General features: G+C 36.1%; 1 protein-coding gene across 2 annotated transcripts in view; it reads left to right on the top strand.

Annotated features, from left to right (window-relative positions):
• TRHDE (thyrotropin releasing hormone degrading enzyme) overlaps positions 1 to 18,332 on the top strand; it is a 209,649-nt gene that overhangs the window by 117,758 nt on the left and 73,559 nt on the right. For both annotated transcript variants that reach the window (XM_072340919.1, XM_072340925.1), the window contains 2 exons: positions 258 to 323; positions 16,695 to 16,760. In XM_072340919.1, coding sequence (XP_072197020.1) covers positions 258 to 323; positions 16,695 to 16,760 — 132 coding nt within the window. The remainder of the gene's footprint in view (positions 1 to 257; positions 324 to 16,694; positions 16,761 to 18,332) is intronic.

Here is an 18,332-nt window from a genome sequence, read left to right on the forward strand (position 1 = left end):
ATGTTTTGCCCTCACTGAAAACTGCACAGTAGAGCTAAGTGCACAAGAGGCTGGGGACAACCCAATCATTTTTCCTTGTAAATTTTTGTGTTATCTTTTATCTCATTTTTTCATTCCAGTGCAATTAAGGATTATAATAATTACAAGTTTCTAAGATGATACTGTTGTATACAATTGCATACTTCAAATTGTTGTTATTAGCTTTGCATGTCAATATTTAACAATAACAGCTTACTTTTCTGAATTATTTCCCACAGGGTGCAGCTTTAATTCGAATGTTGGCTAATTTTATGGGTCACTCTGTGTTTCAAATGGGCTTGCAAGTAAGTAAGACATCTCTGTCTTTGTGCAAGTGTGCATTTCTAGCATCTTGTCTCATTCTCTTTTTGTTTTTAAACTATATTCTCATATATTTGTGGGAATGTTTCTTTAATTCAGGACTGTCGGAAGCACCAACATATCCGTGAAGCTGACTTTGATAGAAAACGCTGGGTGGTATAGCGCACGAGGTGGTGCCCCTGTAAATGAAAGCTTCACCTCTATTTCTTAGTGTGCGTAGATATTGCGCTTTAGCTGACACACTGGTTTGTGTACGTTGCCAGGCAGAGGCCGTTTTAGCCACATGACAGCTGCATGGAGGGCTAGCTGAGGAAGGAGCTACTTCTGTTACATTTGCATGCTGATATGAATGTCAAAGCAGCTAGAAGATACATAGCCCTAGAAACTAGTAATGCTTTTCAGATAAATACTATTGCCTTTCCCTGCCCTATGCATAAAAATCTTTGAGCTTTATTTTTACCTTTGATAAACATGGAGTTCTCTCTACCTTAACAGTGTTTTCAAAACTCACTTTACCTTCTAAAAGAAATCTGAGGAGGTAACAATTCCGTTTGAAGAAATTCAACATGCTGATTACCAAGGATGAACTCTTTTCAGTAATAATTCAGTGCAAATGAGTGTTTCATAAACTATTTAAAAACAAACAGGCCAAAGCATAAAAAACAATGCAACTCCCTCCATTCCATGGAATTCTGCTTGAGTAAATCATGTTACAGGCAGCTGTGATTGATGAATTATGTATGATGCAGCCTGCTACTTAGAAGTGTCCTTTAAAGTAAATTGATGTTCACCTGAAATACAATTATGCTAAGATGGAAAGAGCAATCAATCTTATCTGTTCTTAGTAAGCTTTTCATTTTGAAATTTAAATAAACTATGTCTGGGATCAGGTCATTTTTTAACACAATAATTCTACATCTAACCAAAATGAATTGAAAGACAAAACTATAAAACAAGGTTCCATAAATGCATTAGTTGTATTGCAGAGAGGTATATTCCATACCATAGACAATGAAAGGAAAGGGGTAAAATACAGCTTTTTGGAGGGTTTATAGGACATTCATGTTTTGCATGGGACCTATTTAAATCACTTCCTCAGATATAACATTTGGACTGATCACCTAGTTAATTTCCTCCAGATTTTTATTTTGTAAGATCTTGTATATGTAGATATTGAAATCCTCATCTCATTTAAGCCAATAAGACTTCTGATATTAGTCCAGCAAAGTCTATATTTCAACTACATTTCATAAGCATATTCAGTTTTAGTAAAAGGGCATTTCATTCAGGCTTGGAGAATGGGAACATTTTTATGCATATATCTGAAACCTCCTTTTTCTGTTTGCCTTGAACAGTGTTAAAATTGTCCTGGAATAAATTGAAGAAAAATAAATCAAACAAAAAAAATTATAACTTAAAAAATCAAAGTTGTAATAGAGTTTTTTTTTTATTTTTTTTTTTTAGTGTTTTCTATTATTTTTCCTTTTCACTGTTTCTACTCTAATAGAAACTCTTCCTTTATCAAAGTCATTGAAAAATCTGTGAAAATCTAACTTACAAAAGTCTTGGCATCAGTTCAGTAGGATGATATTCTGCTTCTGTTTATAAAAACTGTTTGAAATCCAGATGGAGATTTCCTGTGTGTCTGACTCTGTTGAACAAAATAAAGCACAGTGTTCACGAGCATGTTCATAAGCTACAAGTTATGTAATTGAAATGGCTGTCATTCATTTAATTATTTTGATTCTTTATGAATATAACAAAATATCATTCACTATGTTTACTATAGAGTTGGGATGCTAGCTTTGCTAATGGTGTGGGAAACTGGATAACTGATTTACCCTTTCTATCATTTGTTAAGGCTTTTTAGCTCTTCAGCCCCAGTGCTGCTACTTGGGATTTAGTGTTAAGTTCCCTCAAATCCAGTTTCATTACGGAATTCCAGTGTTGGCAGCAAAGTGGCATTTTTCACATATTGCTGCAAAAGTAAAGCATCATTACTATTATTTACAAATCTCTTCAGGTAACAAATAGAAAATACAAAAGTGTACTTGCTGGTTCATTTGTGCTCATTCTTTCTAATGGCTTTCTAGAAATTGAGTTCTGATAGACACCCACTTTTATCTTATTGACCTTATTCATTATCCTCTAGTATGTAAAACATGCCAGTGTTAATATTATCATTATTTCAGTTCTTTTTAGTGTTAGTTACATCCTTAGTGTTTCACAGATGATAAAAAGAGTATTTGTGTAGTCTTATTACACCATCATAAACCAAAATGAGTAAACTTTTACATGCATTTGCGTGAAATGCTTGTGATTTAAGTCAAGGTATGATTCATCATCTAATTAAGAGCTGCAAAATTAGTTCTTTTATACAATGCTAACAAGCCCTTGGGTTAAGAAGAAGAAAGAATAAAGTTTATAGCAAATAGCTAGTGGGATATCTACCTTTTTTGTTGCTTGCCTCTTACATTTTCTGAATCAAATTACATGCTATCACCTGGCAGGTGGATATTAAGAAGAAGTCAAGATAGCCTGTCAAAGAGAACAATCATTTGTGTTAAAAGTAAACTAAAATGCTGGTGAAGGGAAGCATGTCTCACTGCTGGATATTATTTGGTAATCAGTGTGGACTGGAGAATGTGTACAAAGGTGCCCATGATGCCCAGAATTCAGCCAACCATTTTATGGACAAGTCTGTGAGGGCATAAAATATTAGCAGTGGCAGTTTTTTAGAATATATGGTTTGGAGAGATTCATATTTATTGAGGATAACTGGCCCATTCCTTTAACAGTAAATACACAGTGAATATATAGTGTAGAGCTTCCACTGTAAGAGTCCAGCCAAGAGAATACCTAATGAAGATATGATTTTCTGGAAGCCCTTCAGAAACAGGATGTCCTGAATCATGTAACATTATCAAACACAAGATTTAGTAATGAAGACAGTGCTTTTTCACTGTTTCCAGATAGCGTGCCACAGACAAATCCAGGACAGAATCGTTTTATATGTAATGATGGAATAACAACAGTAACTGTTACCACAGCTGGTAACTTGGATACAAAAAAGTCACAGAGATCCTTTCTGTAGAAAGAAATCTAAGGACCCCTTCCACCTCATACTGGGTGATACATTTCTTGTTTAAAAGTCCTGACATCTTTCTTGATGTGCCAAGTTTACTGTGCTCCAGGGAAACTGAAAGGGTGAATGTCACTAAATACCAGTACTCTTCTTACATAGTGTTGCTTTTCAATCAAAATGCCATTAATCAGGTAGGGGTTATCAGTTGGAGTATGAAGTAGCTTGGTCAGCAGAAGGCACCAGAGTTGGCCTTATCACTCAGTCATCACTCAGGGCAGCAATATGCAATGTAATTTTAGATTTGTATGAGATTTTCATCGGTAGGTTGTTGTTCTTAATTTATGTGCTTGAAATGAAGTATTGCTTACTTAACTTGTGTCACTGTACTACATTTCTAGGAAAGTTTTATTGCTTTACTTCGATGCACCTCAAAGTTATCAGTGTTTTTGTTTTTTTCTCATATCAAATACAGAGAAAAAGCCTGGTGATTTGAAGGTCTCATACTTAGATATGTGTAAAGAAACACCCTTGACTCTGTAAAGAAACCATTCTGCAGTGGTTAATTTACATTTTTCTTATATTAGGTTGATTATTTTGGAGATTCATCACTATTATTCTGTATCTGTCAACACCGCATTTCATTTGCCATGTGGCAGCTCATTGATCACGCAGATCTGTATCCTTTTGAACTTCACTTGCTGCTATGTATGTGTTCATCACTCACTCTGATTTAGTGCATCATCAGCAGTTTGAATTAGTTACCAAAGGAATCCCTGCTCCTGTGATAAATTAACTGCTATTGTACTTCAGGCTTCACACTGTGAAGAAAAATTTCCATACTGTTCTTTGGATAGACACTGGCTTTTTTTTGGTGCCGGTCACTGTATTGAAACAAATTGGTCAACCTTTCAGAAGAGCTGACTGGGGAAATCTGGCATGCAGGCTGTTAAATACAGCAAGGTTCAAATTGCAGACACTTTTTACTATCATAAAGCTGGATAGTTAGACTGAACTTTTGCATTGACACTGCTTAGTATTTACTGCTTTTTAGACACCTCTGTGCATACCTGTGCTCTTTGAATTGTTCCAGTGTGTCTTAATGTGGAGCACTATCTCAAACTTTCTAGGTTTAAAATAGAGCTCTAATGTGCTTCTCTATTGTTCACTGTTTCTATCCAAAAGCCTACTATTTCTGTATGGTATATTAAACAGACATAAACATACCCATTTTATTTTGCCTATTTATTATGTCTTTATTCCCAATTCAACTGTGTACAGTTAAGAATTAAACATCATTGAAGACTTGTTAATGGAGTTTTCTGTAAAAAAAAGAAGTCAGGCACCTTACAATCAGGCTCAATGAAATAGTCTTGCGTGATGCTCTCCTTAGAACAACAGTGAACATGGACCTCTTTGGGGTCTTCCTCAGCTCAGTGAGAAGTCAACTTTTGCTACCAGGCAGTAGCACCTTCACAGATGGCAGTCCTCTGATGTTGCAGTTTTGCTGTCTGGTGCATTTAGTAGAAGTTGAGTGTAGTACTTTTCTGCTGATTCAGCATCCATTTGCGTGGGTTTAGAAGAGCACAGAGTATATGACTTTGACAAACATCATGGGTCATACTGGCTATGACCTGTACTTTAGTTGCTACTAATCCCTGTATTTTTTAAACTCTTTCACTTTTACTGATAGTTGTCAACAGAACAGCTTGAGCTTGTTAAAAGCAGGACATGGGAAATCATAGGAAATCTCATAGGAGTTGACATCACTGTTTTCTTCACTGCATGTCGTATGAGACTGGTAACATCTTTTACCTTTTCTGGCCCCTCAGCATTTATTGTTCTTCTATTTTACATCATACTGGATTTTAGGTTTACATTTTTTAATGAATTCAGTGCTATGAAGATTTTCTGTAGCTTTTTGCACCATGAGTTAAATAGCTCAGTAAAATTTTACCTAACAAATTTTTTTGTATGTTGCAGGTCACCATGTTATTTTTTCTTCCATTGAAATTTTTAAGATGTGCAACATGATAAGGGCCAGATCCATATCTCTATAGAAAACTGAATTCATATTTATAAAGGAGATCTAGGCCCACAGAAATGTAAGTTAAAAGTTACATATCTGTGGAATATGCAGTAAGAGATACCCAGTACAGCATTTTTTTTTTTTCTCTTATGTTTCTCATTGCTTACAAATCAGAGCAATTTATGTGTTTAAAAGTCCTTCTTCCACTACTTGCACCTTCAGCTGCCTAGCCTCAACATGGCTGCAGCTCAGTCTGTAGAGGTATCCTATAGTTACTATGCAGAGAAAAATTCATCCTAGAATGCTGCATTATAAAAATATTCCCATTTGATGATATTAACTTATTTCCCTACTTCCTGATCTTCTTTTTGTTCCCTGTGCATTTGAGTCACATGTTTTTCTTCCCAGGCTATTAGAGAGCCTTCAGTTCATAGAATCGCTGAAAGATGGGGGAGTTGGGCTCTTCAATTTCTGTTTGAAGGCTATACCCTCATCCTAAGCTGAAACAACTGTGAATTATTGATGTAGAGAGAATGTAGAACTCTCTTGCTGCTAGATCATCTAAAGTTGATCATGTTAAGAAAAATCACATCTGTGCAATAAGATCACTTTCCTTCTTGCCCTTAGATCTCTGCTAAAGTGCATGGAGATGGTAGCGCTTTTCAAAGAAAAGAGGGCAAAGATAAGGCAAAACTAATGATTTTTGCATACTTTCATTCTGTTTAATACAATTTTTGAGTATTCAGTCTGAGACAAACATTTTGAAGATAGGATTTCAGCTCAAGCAATTACATTTTGGCCAAATTGGAAGTCACAACAGGGAGTGCTATATGTAAATAGTTGTAATGGCAAGTGCTGCTAAGCCTCAGAAGCAGGTGATGTTCTCAGTGCCGAATGTCAGTGCAGTGTTACAGTGTCATGTTCATTAAGAGGACATCATGCTGTTGTTCAGCTACCATAAAATGTTGCTTTATTTCTCCATTGTTAGAACTTCTTCCAAAAAGAAAAACAATTATTGTAAACACAGCTTAAGTTGTTAAATGTGTTTTCTCAGAACATGATCGGCCTTTACAACATTACAATCAACCATATTACACATAATGCATACATATCCATTCGGTATGCTTTCAGTAAGCTTTATTTCCTTATTTTGTTGCATGGGAAATTCAATTATGGCTATTGTCTACATTTTTATTATAGGAATTATTAAGAGAAAGAATTGCAGGTATGAATTCTCAGATAACATCAGCAGGCTGAGTGGCTATTTAAGAAAATGCTTTCTTTTGGAATAGAATTATACTGTTTTCCCAGTACAAGCTTACTAGCAACTTCATCTCTGTTGCTATGAAGCAGCACAATGGAATCTACACAGTGCTGGAAGTACATGTTTTAGTGTGATTCTGCCATCCTTGTGCAATCAAAATTTCCATTAGCTCTTTAGAAGTCAGTGGGAATATTTCCAGCACAAAGACTGCAGGGTTGAAATCCAAGTTAATATTTAGTACACATAAGAAATGAAATAAATCTATTTCTGTTGAACCTGGTGGAGGACATACAAAATAAAGCTGAATCCCTACTGGAGAAAAGAGGCTGTCATTGAAATCCTCCTTCTCTACATTCAAAGTTAAGTTACTGTTGTAGCCAGTAGTATATCCACACTACAGCAAGTGAAATCTAGGTAGGAGTCTTAGATGGTATTTCTATAGTTAAGCCAGTGTAGGCACTATGGGAGGGACATGGCTCCAAACCATACCAGAAAGTACCCTCAGTGCCTTCAGATGCATTCGTGTGCTGCTCCGTACTCATGTTCCACTCTCAGTTGTCATCTGCTGAATTTTGATCCAATCACTTTTGAGCAAAAGCAAAGACAGTCTTCCTGTCAGGATCTTGCTGTTTTCCTTCCCAGCTTAGCATCTTCAACAGGGTGTCCTCAACAATGTCCCAGAAAGAAGGCTTCAGTTCAGTGTACTCGTGTTGTCTATCTTTCTAGCCGAGGACCTCCACAGGCTTGACGTGGAAAAGAGTTTCATTTGTAGGTGTGATTTGACTGTATTTTGAGGACCAAATTTGTTGAGGTAAATTGAAGTAATGAGGCCACAGACTTAAAATATGGCAATAAAATGTATCAGTTTTTTGCTACTTGTAGTAGTGCAGTTCGCTTAAACAGTGATGATTACCAAGTGGATTGTTAAAGAAGCAAATAGAATTAGGTAGACATAGTAACATGTAGACAGATGTAAATGATAAGGATTTTTAAAGGGTTCTACATTTTGCAAAATTAAATGCAACTTTTGTCACTGTACTGCATGATGGTCTTTTGCATCGTTTGCTACATGAACATAATGTAAAACAGCAAAGTTGAAACACCGCTGCTACTGCTTCCCCATCTGTTTTTCACTGTTAATGTGAAAATGTTGCAGGTTCTTGTGATCTAGACACAGTGACGTGCAAATCATGCTTACAGTAAATTTTCTTAAGTGATTTATGGTGACCTCTTCACAGTAAGTGGTATTGATTTCTTTCTGATTTGGGGGTTTCTACAGAAAAGAATATTGTGGAATAAAAAGCACAGACTTTTTGCATTGTTAGCAGTCTGTGGGCATATTTCAAGTTAATGCAAAGAAATGAGCAGCCAACCTGTCACAATTAGCAGGTGCTGTCCAAATATCTCTGGAAAAAGTTCCATCACTTTTTGTTTTCGTTGCAAATATATTTATTGAGCAATACCTGGCTTTAGGCTCAAATACATTGTGCAACCAAACAAAGCAGAAGTAAAATGAATGAACAATTTCAGACAAATATATGCAGTTCAATTTCAAAGAGTACTTTATTCCTGTAAGGTTTTTTCTTAGTTCAGTAGTTTAGTACCACTACCAAATAATACATCACATACATTTCTTCTTAAAGCCAAGCTTAATATACTAGCAGGTGTCTCACTGCAAAGCAGACACCATCAGACTCTGCTCAGCAATAGCTCTGCAGTCCTTCCAACAGTTCCCTTTAGATTTCTAATGCAAATTGTTTTGCTGCCACTCTGTGATTTCTATTGCCGTATTTCAAAATGGAACCTCCTTCTCCGTGTTAATAGCTAATAGGTGAAGCTGAATTCAGTAAGGCAAATGAAGCTCTCTGTATAATAATTCTGATCTTTCAATATGGATTCCAAGCACGGCAGGATAAATTTTGACTCTGAAAAATTGCCTGAGTACAAATTTTGAATCTTTTGTCTAGATGTCCCATTCACATTGAGTTCACTGAGTTGTAAGGCAGGGGATTTATTAATTGTAAAACCATGTGCCTTAAAGGTATTTGGGGATTTGATTTTTCTGTTATATTAGAATGATGACAAGGCTACATTGATTTCAGTTGGGTTACTTCTGTTTTACCGTTCTGGCCTCTTATCAACAAAAAGCAGAGCAAAGCAAATAGTCCCAATGAATTAAGGATGACATTTAGTCCTCCTTTCTCTTACTAATTTCTCTTGGGTCTCAGCTTGAATAGAGAGCTGTTTAGGACAGGGATCAATCCTTTAAGTGAGTGTCACATTTGCAACACCGTGGATGAAATATTCTCAGTATTGCCCTAATTCTGTTCCCACTGACATTAATGCTAAAAGTCCTACTGACCCATTTAGCTCCAAAGATGTCAGTTCTGATGATCTGATTATTATTATAGCACATAGAAGTAATGAATTACAAAGGAAAAAATATATAATTATTCTGGTATATTCAGCATCATTGGTTCTAGAGAAAACTAAGATTTATTTCTGTATGTGGTTCCAGTATCATCTTTCCTGATTAGCAGTTACAGCTTACTGTTCACATATACTGATTTAATTGTATATATGACATGTTGAGAGTAGATATTTTCCAGTTGCTGATGATTGTGAACATTCTATCACTGTTATGAAAAAAGTAAATGTCTGGGATTTCAGCTGTTGTACGTTGATGGGGTTCTACTGATTTCCATCTCCAGGATTTTATGTATTGCCAGAGATACTATCCCAAAGAGAAGGCAAAACACAGCTGAAGTGAGTACTTGCTTGATAGATCTGAAGTATGCAGAATGCCTGTTAGGCTGTGATTTTTAACCTATTATGCATTTGTATCTGTAAGTTAGCTGAGATGTTGCTGATATGTTAGGTGTTTTATACACGATTCTCCTGTGGTAGCTCAGTAGAATTATTAAGAATACATGAAATTGCTACTTGCTATTAAGGATTACTATTTGTGTAATGCACCTAAAGATAAAAATACAAACTGGATAAAATAGCAGTTGAGAAAGACTGGTTGTATAAAGAGCAGATAAAGTATTAAGCTTGTGTAATTGTTTGAAAAAAGAAAAAAAAGACAAAATGAGTTGGAGAAGATAAAAAACATTAGAAAGCAATTCTGTCCACCAGACCAGAATGTCTTACAAGGAATCCACTTTCAGAAAATGAAAATATGGGCAGAGTCACTAATCACTTTACAAAATGTCGGCCAAGTAATCTTTATTTGGAGGAAATTCAACAGGTGTGTGCAGAATTATTAGAGATAAGGAGAAGAAAAAACATCAGCAATGTGCTCCGGTTTTTCAAATCTTCATAAAATGCTAATTCAGAGTTTTGGTTTTGATATCAAATAAACAAGATCGAAGTTGGATTTATGCAAGGACATGTGAAAGTTCATTCAGAGTAGTTGAAGGTGGGAATTGTAATTGGATTAGTTAAATCTCATTAGGGCCCCATGTGGACACTTTCAAAACTGAAGCTGTTTGATTTGTTTTAATTCATCATGATGTTTTCAGTGTGACTCAATGTTACTGCGTTTTGTCAGTTTAACTTCTAAATTTGAGCATCCGTAAATAAGGTTTAGCATACATTAAATGATTAGTTGTAAAAATTAGCGTACTGACGAGGAATGGTAACATCAACCGCTGGTATTAAAAGCATGTCTGAACATCTCCATTGGAGAAAGATATTTCAAGGTAAACGCTTCCCTCAAATATTTGAGTCCTGTTGATGAAAACCTCTGATTTCATCAATCATTTTTCTCTTGGCTGTCTTCTAAAATTGCCACTGTATTTCCTTCTGTCTGATCTTTTCCATAATGCTCAGTTTCACAGAACAGCAGCTTCATGAGGTACCTCTCTTTGTTTGACTCAGTCTTTCTTCCAGCTGCTCATTCCTATCCAGGTAAAACCACCCCGTGCCCCTTCGTTTGTACTGGAAGACTTTGTAGTTCTTTTTGGTAAACTTAGTCAAGGAAGTAAGAGCCCTTGTCGCAGAATGATAGCGCTACCTCCTTTTAAGGTCATTACAGAGTTCTTGTTTATGAAATTGCCTTACAAACATGGAGATTTGGGCAAGGAGAAGCAGACAGTTGTTGTGGAAGACACTTAATTTGACTGCTCTGCCAAAGTGTCTTCAGACTGTAGCTTGAGGGAAACACAAAAACGTATTTTATGCTGTCTGTATATAAAACATGAGAGTTTTACTAGTAGGTGGGAACAGGCATGGCCTTATGCTCATATGCTTGCCAGTTCAGTATCATTTTGATGCTTGCTTTTATTAATGTAGATTAAAATGCCCTTTATATGTTTATTTGCTTGTTTATTTAATTTCATTCTTGGATTGTTGCCCAATGAGTTTTTTTGTTGTTGTTGTTGTTGTTTTTTTGCTTGCTTGTTTGTTTGTTGTTGGAGGCATAGATTTTAATGTATTTGGATTGAAATGGAGGAAGGATCTCAATGTTTTTGATCCTTTGATAGAATTCACTCTTGGAATCTAAAATATACATATGACTCCAGAATGTTCTGTAAGTTAGCGGTTTCTGACAAGACTACCTGGAGTAAGTTCTGTATATTGATAATAGAGCTGATGTAGAAGATGAATAAATTGTTCAGATTATATGACCTGGAAAAAATCTGCTTCCAAGTGTTTTTTTGTTGACTTTTCAGTTCTGTTTTGGTACGTGGACTCTTCACACATGTTCTCTGGGTTTATAGGTAGCTCTGACACAAATAGTGTTAACATTTATCTAATTTGCCTGATACAATGTTTACCAAGACCAAAAAGGTGAACAGATGAACCCCTTATTTTGTAATCCTTGTCTGACTACTTAGCTATGAGAGTGATCACGTTTCTTCCATCAGACTCTTCCTTAAGGGTTAGTCTGTTGTATATCTTAAAAATACTTCAAAACTAGTTGGTTATATTAGCTTTTCTATCGGTGGTCTTTCTCTCATATATAACATCTTCTACTCCCTGTCCCTTGCTGAAGCTTTTCTATCTGAATGTTAGTTAGAGTCGAGGTAATATGAGACAGCAATTTTGGCTTTATCAGTGTGAGGTCCAGGGGAAGAAAAAGTGGCATCTAATTGTCAGTGTGTGTTAGATGACATCTGGTAGCCTAAGATTAAGTACAGAAATTCCTAGAAAACTAACACACTGGATTTGACAGCCAGAATGTTAGAGCTTGATTTCCACCTGAACTAAATATTTTTATTCTTTACTCTAAATCTTTAATCAGATCCAGCAGTTAGATATAAAAATGTTCAACAGGAACATGTGGTAAACTGAAGGAAAGAGAATGAGGATCCAGGAGTAGGCATGAAAGACAGATGAGGGAGAGAGAGGCAAGGCTACTGTTTCCTGAGCCCTGAAAAATAAGGATGTTCAGAAGAATGTTTCTATGAAATATGTTGCTAATTTTTCCTCGTTTGTGTCGTAAAGCAGAATCTCCCAGTTATCTTTAGGAGAAAAAGTTATTCAATGTTAATCTGATTTAGATCTCAGCACTGCTCATGTAAGTCAGGATCCATTGATTGGTTCAGTCAACTAATCAGCTTTGTACAGATAAACCGAGAAAGGAGTTTGGTCCCAGTTATAGATCTGAAGTCTTCCTGAAAGTAAGATATATGTTTGGAGGCTTATTTCCACCTTACAGTTTTGTAACCTCTTCACATTTATCAGTAACTCCCTTTTATTAGCTGTGTGTTATCATATTTGGATGGTGGAGTAGTTCATTTTCTCAAAACCAAGCTCAACATGAGGAGTACTGTGGGAACTGAGATTGCAAGGGGATAAAAGACTTCTTCCTTTGAAATAATCTCCTTTTCCTAAAAGAAGCCTAGTGCAAGGAAGGGCCTACAACTTTAATTAACACAATATTACTGAAAACATCTTTCAAAATCCTTGAGCGCTTTTCAATATTTTCTCATTTTTACTGCTGTTCAAGCCATCTGCTTCAGTATTCAAGTAATAACACAAATGCTAGTAATAAAATAGTTTTGAATTATTTTTGGGGGGGAGGATTAAGATTACTGTTTGACAAAACATTACATAATAGTCCAAATCTTGGGATTTTTTCTGCTGGATCTTTGATTTTGCTTGTGTAATAGTTGGAATTTGTTTTTATGGCACAACAGATTTTGGATTTCTTCTTGGTACCTGATATTAAAAGTATTAAAACAAGTGTCATAAAACTGTATTGTCTGATTACGTATTTTATGGGTAGAGTTGAAGGCATTGTGGGGTGTGTGGTTAATTTACATGTTAAGTAACACCATGCCAAGGTCTAGGAACTTCATACTTTCCCCATGACAACGAAAACATTTAAAGGTGACATTACAATGAGAGAGAAAGATGGACGTGTAGAAGAGCTGCCTTGAGTCTTGACTTGTTAAAGTGGTTTTCATGCCACCTTTTCTCCTGACATACCCTGGGGTTATAAGAAAGTGGCTGAGGCATCTCTCCGTACTCCAGCATATTCCAGTTGATAGAACAGCTTTTGTACTGTTTGCTTAAGTTCTTTCTTTATTCAGTGTGGAGTTAAAGGTATGGCAAGTATTCCTGCCCTTGAGAATTACAGGGAATGAGAATGTTTTTTGCCTGTTTGTAAGATGCATAAGGCTTAGATATGGATCCTCAGAAGGAAATATGAATTATGTTCCTTAGAACAAATAAGTAGGGTGTGGACTTTGATTGCAGTTTTAATACATTGTGGAATGTATTTGATGTAGGTGCATGCAAACTTCTTCTAATTTTATGTTAAGGGAATATCCATCATAGCAATTTATCAAGGGAAGTTAAGACTGGGTCATGGTAACCCTAGCTAGGATAGAAGTCATTAGCTTGAATCATAAATTGGCAGTGTAATGGAGAGTTCCGATGGAGACCTCAGTTTAAAATCCAACTCTGGTATGAGGACACTTATAGTAAAGATCTGTAAAAGCAACGATGATTTGGAGAGAATGGAATAGGAAACAGCAGTTCACTGTCTCTTCTAGTGTCAGCATTTGAAACAAGCAGACTGACAGATGGTTGAAACAAAGATACCTTTACACAATAGTTCACTACAGTGTGACTTTTTTTTTTTTTTTTTTTTTTTTTTTTTTTATATAATGTATTGCAAATGCTCAAAATTTATGTGGGTTCAGGAAAAGACTGGCCACATTCATGGAAGATGATTCTGGAAACAAAGATTAGGATTCATTGTGCCACGATGTGCTAGATGCTGGCAGAGCATAGTGAGGAACTATCACTTGGTGCTTGCCCAGTTTTATACCCTTTCTTGGTGTCAGCTACTGGTTATTATTGAAAACAGAGCACTAATAGCTGAGGAATTTTGATTTGACTTGTTTCAGTATCTTTGCAAAATCACTGAATCATAGAGTTACAGAATATCCTGATTTGGAAGGGACTCACAAAGATCATCAAGTTCAACTCCCAGTTCCACACGAGACCCCCAGAATCTAAACCGTATATCTGAGAGCATTGTCCCATTGTCATTGTATATCAAGGAGCATTGTCAAATGCTCCTTGAACTCCAGCAGCTTGTGGTCATGACCACTGCCCAGTGGAGTCTGTTCCAGTGCCCCACTTCCTTTGTGGTGAGGAAACTTCTCCTCCTCCCCAATTTCACCCTCCCCTCCTGCTGTTCTCTCGGGTCCTTTCATTGTCACCAGAGAGCAGATCAGCTCTGTCCACCTGGTCCCCCCCTCAGGAACCCCATAAGGCCTCTCCTCAGCTTCTCTGGTACCTTAACCGCTTCTCATACATCTTGCATCTTGCCCTCCAGACCCTTCACCTTCTTTGTAGCTCTCCTTTGGATGCTCTCTGATAGTTTTATGTTCTTACGTTGTGTCACCCAAAACTGCACTCTGTGATTGAGGTTAATGCATATTATCGTTTTAAGGTTGCTGTTTGTATAGTATGTGTTAGGTACTACTCCTAGATTGTTGTTACACAAATGGTCTAAATGCATTTTTACTGAAATAATTAAAAAATCTGCAATCAAGTTGTTTTGTTGAGGCTGTGTGATCTTACATTGCATAGATTGTATTTTATTTCATGATAAATGTTAGAATTATTTTTGTTTTCCATAATATAATGAAAATGTTAGATTGGTGGATAATGAATTTTTAAAAGTCAGCAATGATCTGTATCTAAACTCGTGTTGATTGCTAAAAGCAATAAAAGAAAAGAAGCATTTAATCCATTTGTGGTTTCTCTGGATGCAAAAAGCAAAAGTCATAATGGCTAAATGGTAGGCTGGTAAAAACGGTGATTGCCTGCATCGTATAAATCCTCAAGTGTCACACTCATTTTGTTTTGCTGTCTAATAGTTCTGAAGGCAACTCTTAGAAGAACCAATATGTGTTGCATATTCTATCACGTGTACATTTGTTGTTATTTATTTACCTTGCTCTACTTTTGTTTATTCCCATTTTAGCTTTTTAATTTGGAATTCAACTTCTTCAGCTTTGAAAGCTATTGAATATTTCACTGTGTCTCAGATTGCTGTATTTTTAGACAAAATGGAAGCACATTGTGCTATAGGTGCTGCCTGTATTGTATTGTCTTTCTTCCAAGTTATTCCCATGACATTGTGAAGACTAGGCACTGCATTTAGAGAGTCAGTGTTCTCTTTTAGCCTTCCTAGTCTGTGATTAAGTGGGAGTTGCTGCCTGTTGTACTATGAGTCGTGTGACAAAAGCTAAATCTGTCACAGGTGCTACAATTTGTATATCAGAAAATTTGCTCCCCAAACACTAATTATTCCCAAAGTATTTTACTTCACACAAAGCACAGATAACAGAGTCAGCAAATTTATCTCGGTTTTATCATTGTGTTGTAAATTAGGGTTTGTCTCCTACCATTGTGTAAAGTGAAGATGGTGAAAATTCAAGTGCGAAATCCATTGATTTACCACCTCCATTATGTGGTAATTTTTTTTTTTTTTTCATTCTTCCAATCAAAACGCTGGAATTATACGTTATTCCAACAATCACTGCTGAATTCCACTACTGTAAAAGAATGAGCTGTTGTCTAGTGACAGAAGAAGGTAGGAAACAGTGTTGTTTCTCCAGATGACTGTAAAAAAAAAAAAAAAAAAAAAGGAAGCATTTTGTGCCTGAATAGCCCAGACTCAACTTGGTGATATGCTTAAACTATTAATTTTGGATGTTAATTTGTTATGATTGAAGCTTATCAAGCATTATATTTCTGGTTGCTGTGGGATAAGAATGGATCCTCAGCCACCGGAAGTGTGAATAAGTGAAAGCATTCAATTTTTATCTCTCTCAAACCTTCAGTTATGTATGCAGTAAAAACACACATGTATACCTATGCTTTGTTCCAGCCAGCCCTTTTCCACTGTATCCTTCCACTGCGAAGGTGATAAAGTGTGATAAAGCATTATATTCTACATTACCAATGTTAGAATCTATCTTTGTAAGAGTTAGTAGTTCTGATGATTACCTATTGCTGAGTTAAGTCTTTTGTTACCAATCTAGCAATCATCAGAGTGAGCGTATTATTAATGCTAGTCACAGAATGTCCCCATCTCAAATAACGATTGGAACTAAGTTTCAGAAGCTTCTCCTTTTCATGGTGACAATTGCCCAGGAAGCTGTTCTGAGAACAATTATTTAAAAAAAAAAAAAACAAAACAAAACAAAAAAAAAAAAAAAAACCCAAAAAAACGGTATTCAAATTTTTTCGTTTATAGAGTGACTTACAAATAAAAAGAAGAGCATTGAATGCTGTAAATGAAATTCTTAGCAACATTTTTTTTGCATTGTAAACTAGCTTAAGAAAGTGTTTATTTTCTCCCTTAGGATAAACATATTGTATATTTCTAGGTTTCTGACAAATGAAAACATTAATGTGATTTAACTTATACTAGCGGTGATTCACGGCTCCAGTTGTTTGGCTTGTGTATAGCAGTACTGATTTGTATTTTTATTTTGTTTCTGTAGGACTATTTAACCATTCACAAGTATGGCAATGCAGCCAGAAACGATCTCTGGAACACATTGTCAAAGGTAAAATGTTTTCATCTATTGCACTGAGGATGAAGCAGGAATATACTGTGGTATTTTTCTTGGTGAGCTTTGGTCTGAATAGAGCATAATGAGATCTTCAGACCCCAGAGCAAATTTAAAAATTGATGCAAAGAAATTCCATTAGAGTTAACAGAGTGGCAACATTGAAATATGCTTTCTTCAGTATTTCACTTCTTTATTATGTCGGAATATATTTCCTTGCTTGTGCTGTGTCATGCCATTGATGTGCAGTAAAAGCTAGTTTGTGGAACCTACTACCATTATTACCTTTAGTGGCAGCAGGTTGGGGCCCATAAGCTGGAAAGTGTGTGAAAATTTTGCACTTTGGCATTTATATCAGCTGTGGTTTTTATTTTTGTATGGAGTTATGATTTGTGTGAAAGAAAAGTTATTAAAGCTTTAACGTTTACTCTAAACTGGTAACTGTTTGCTGTAACATTCGGTGTCCTGCAGATAATTCTAGTTTCTGTGTTCATGCTCCTTTTCATTGCTGCACCCACACTTGGTTTCTAGAATCAGCTCCAGAAGTATTTATTTAAGGGCAGAGCTTGAATTTTGAAAGAGGAAGCCAACCATGCCTAAATTGCCTGCCTACAGAACTAGTCTGGAAACCCCAGAAGAGAGATAGAGTGTAAGTGAATGTAGAGAACAGAAAGTAAGTTTGGGCACAAGTATCAACTCAAGCCATACATAAACATGGCTGTCTAGTAACCACTGAAACCAAAGCTAGCATCCAGCTGGAGTTCAAGACATATATGTTTATCGAGATTAGCAGGTATCTTATGGTAGCTGGAAGCTACCACAAGTAGTATCCATATCTGCTGTGTCTCCACCAGTCTCTGAAGATGCATTGAATACTGTAGGACATCTCAACTGACATTTGTTAAATAGGAACAACTAGAGTCCCAAAAACTTTGTTGATATGATCAGCAAGGTATAGACAGTGATTCAATTGACTAGCCACTAGATGATGAACCTGAACCACCAGCTGCTTTAAGATGAGCCCTGTTATCTTCCTCTGGTAAAGCCTTTGGGGAAATGCTGGGCAATGAGAGGGGAGGGGGATGGTCATACTCTTGAAAGAGCAGAAGAACCCACAACTAATAGAACAAAACCAAAACTTCATTCTGGACCCTAAACACTAGGACTACATTGTATGCTTAATATTATTGTTAAGTCTAATAATTACTTCTTTCTCTCACCTATAACCATGTTTGTTGTCAGTTTTTTTTCCTAATGCACTGCAATTGCTTCTCCAGTTCAGAAGACTTCTTGCTGGTTTCTGCTTATATTCATCAGAGGTTAATTCATCTGTGATCAAGGGCTGTTCAGCAGCTAGACATATTTCTGTCACTGAATAGTAACTTTTGCCTGTCATTTTCATATCTGTTTTCAGAAATCAAACACTTTGAAACGTGCCTTACTGCAAATACCCACGATCAACTAATATTGTTAAAAATATGTATTATTATTATTATTTTTTTTAACATTAAATAATGGTCAAGAATATCCTCTGGAAGTAGACACCCAGTACTTCTGTAGTGCTTGTAA

Source organism: Excalfactoria chinensis, chromosome 1 (genome assembly GCF_039878825.1).
Source record: "Excalfactoria chinensis isolate bCotChi1 chromosome 1, bCotChi1.hap2, whole genome shotgun sequence".
NCBI lineage: Eukaryota > Metazoa > Chordata > Aves > Galliformes > Phasianidae > Excalfactoria > Excalfactoria chinensis.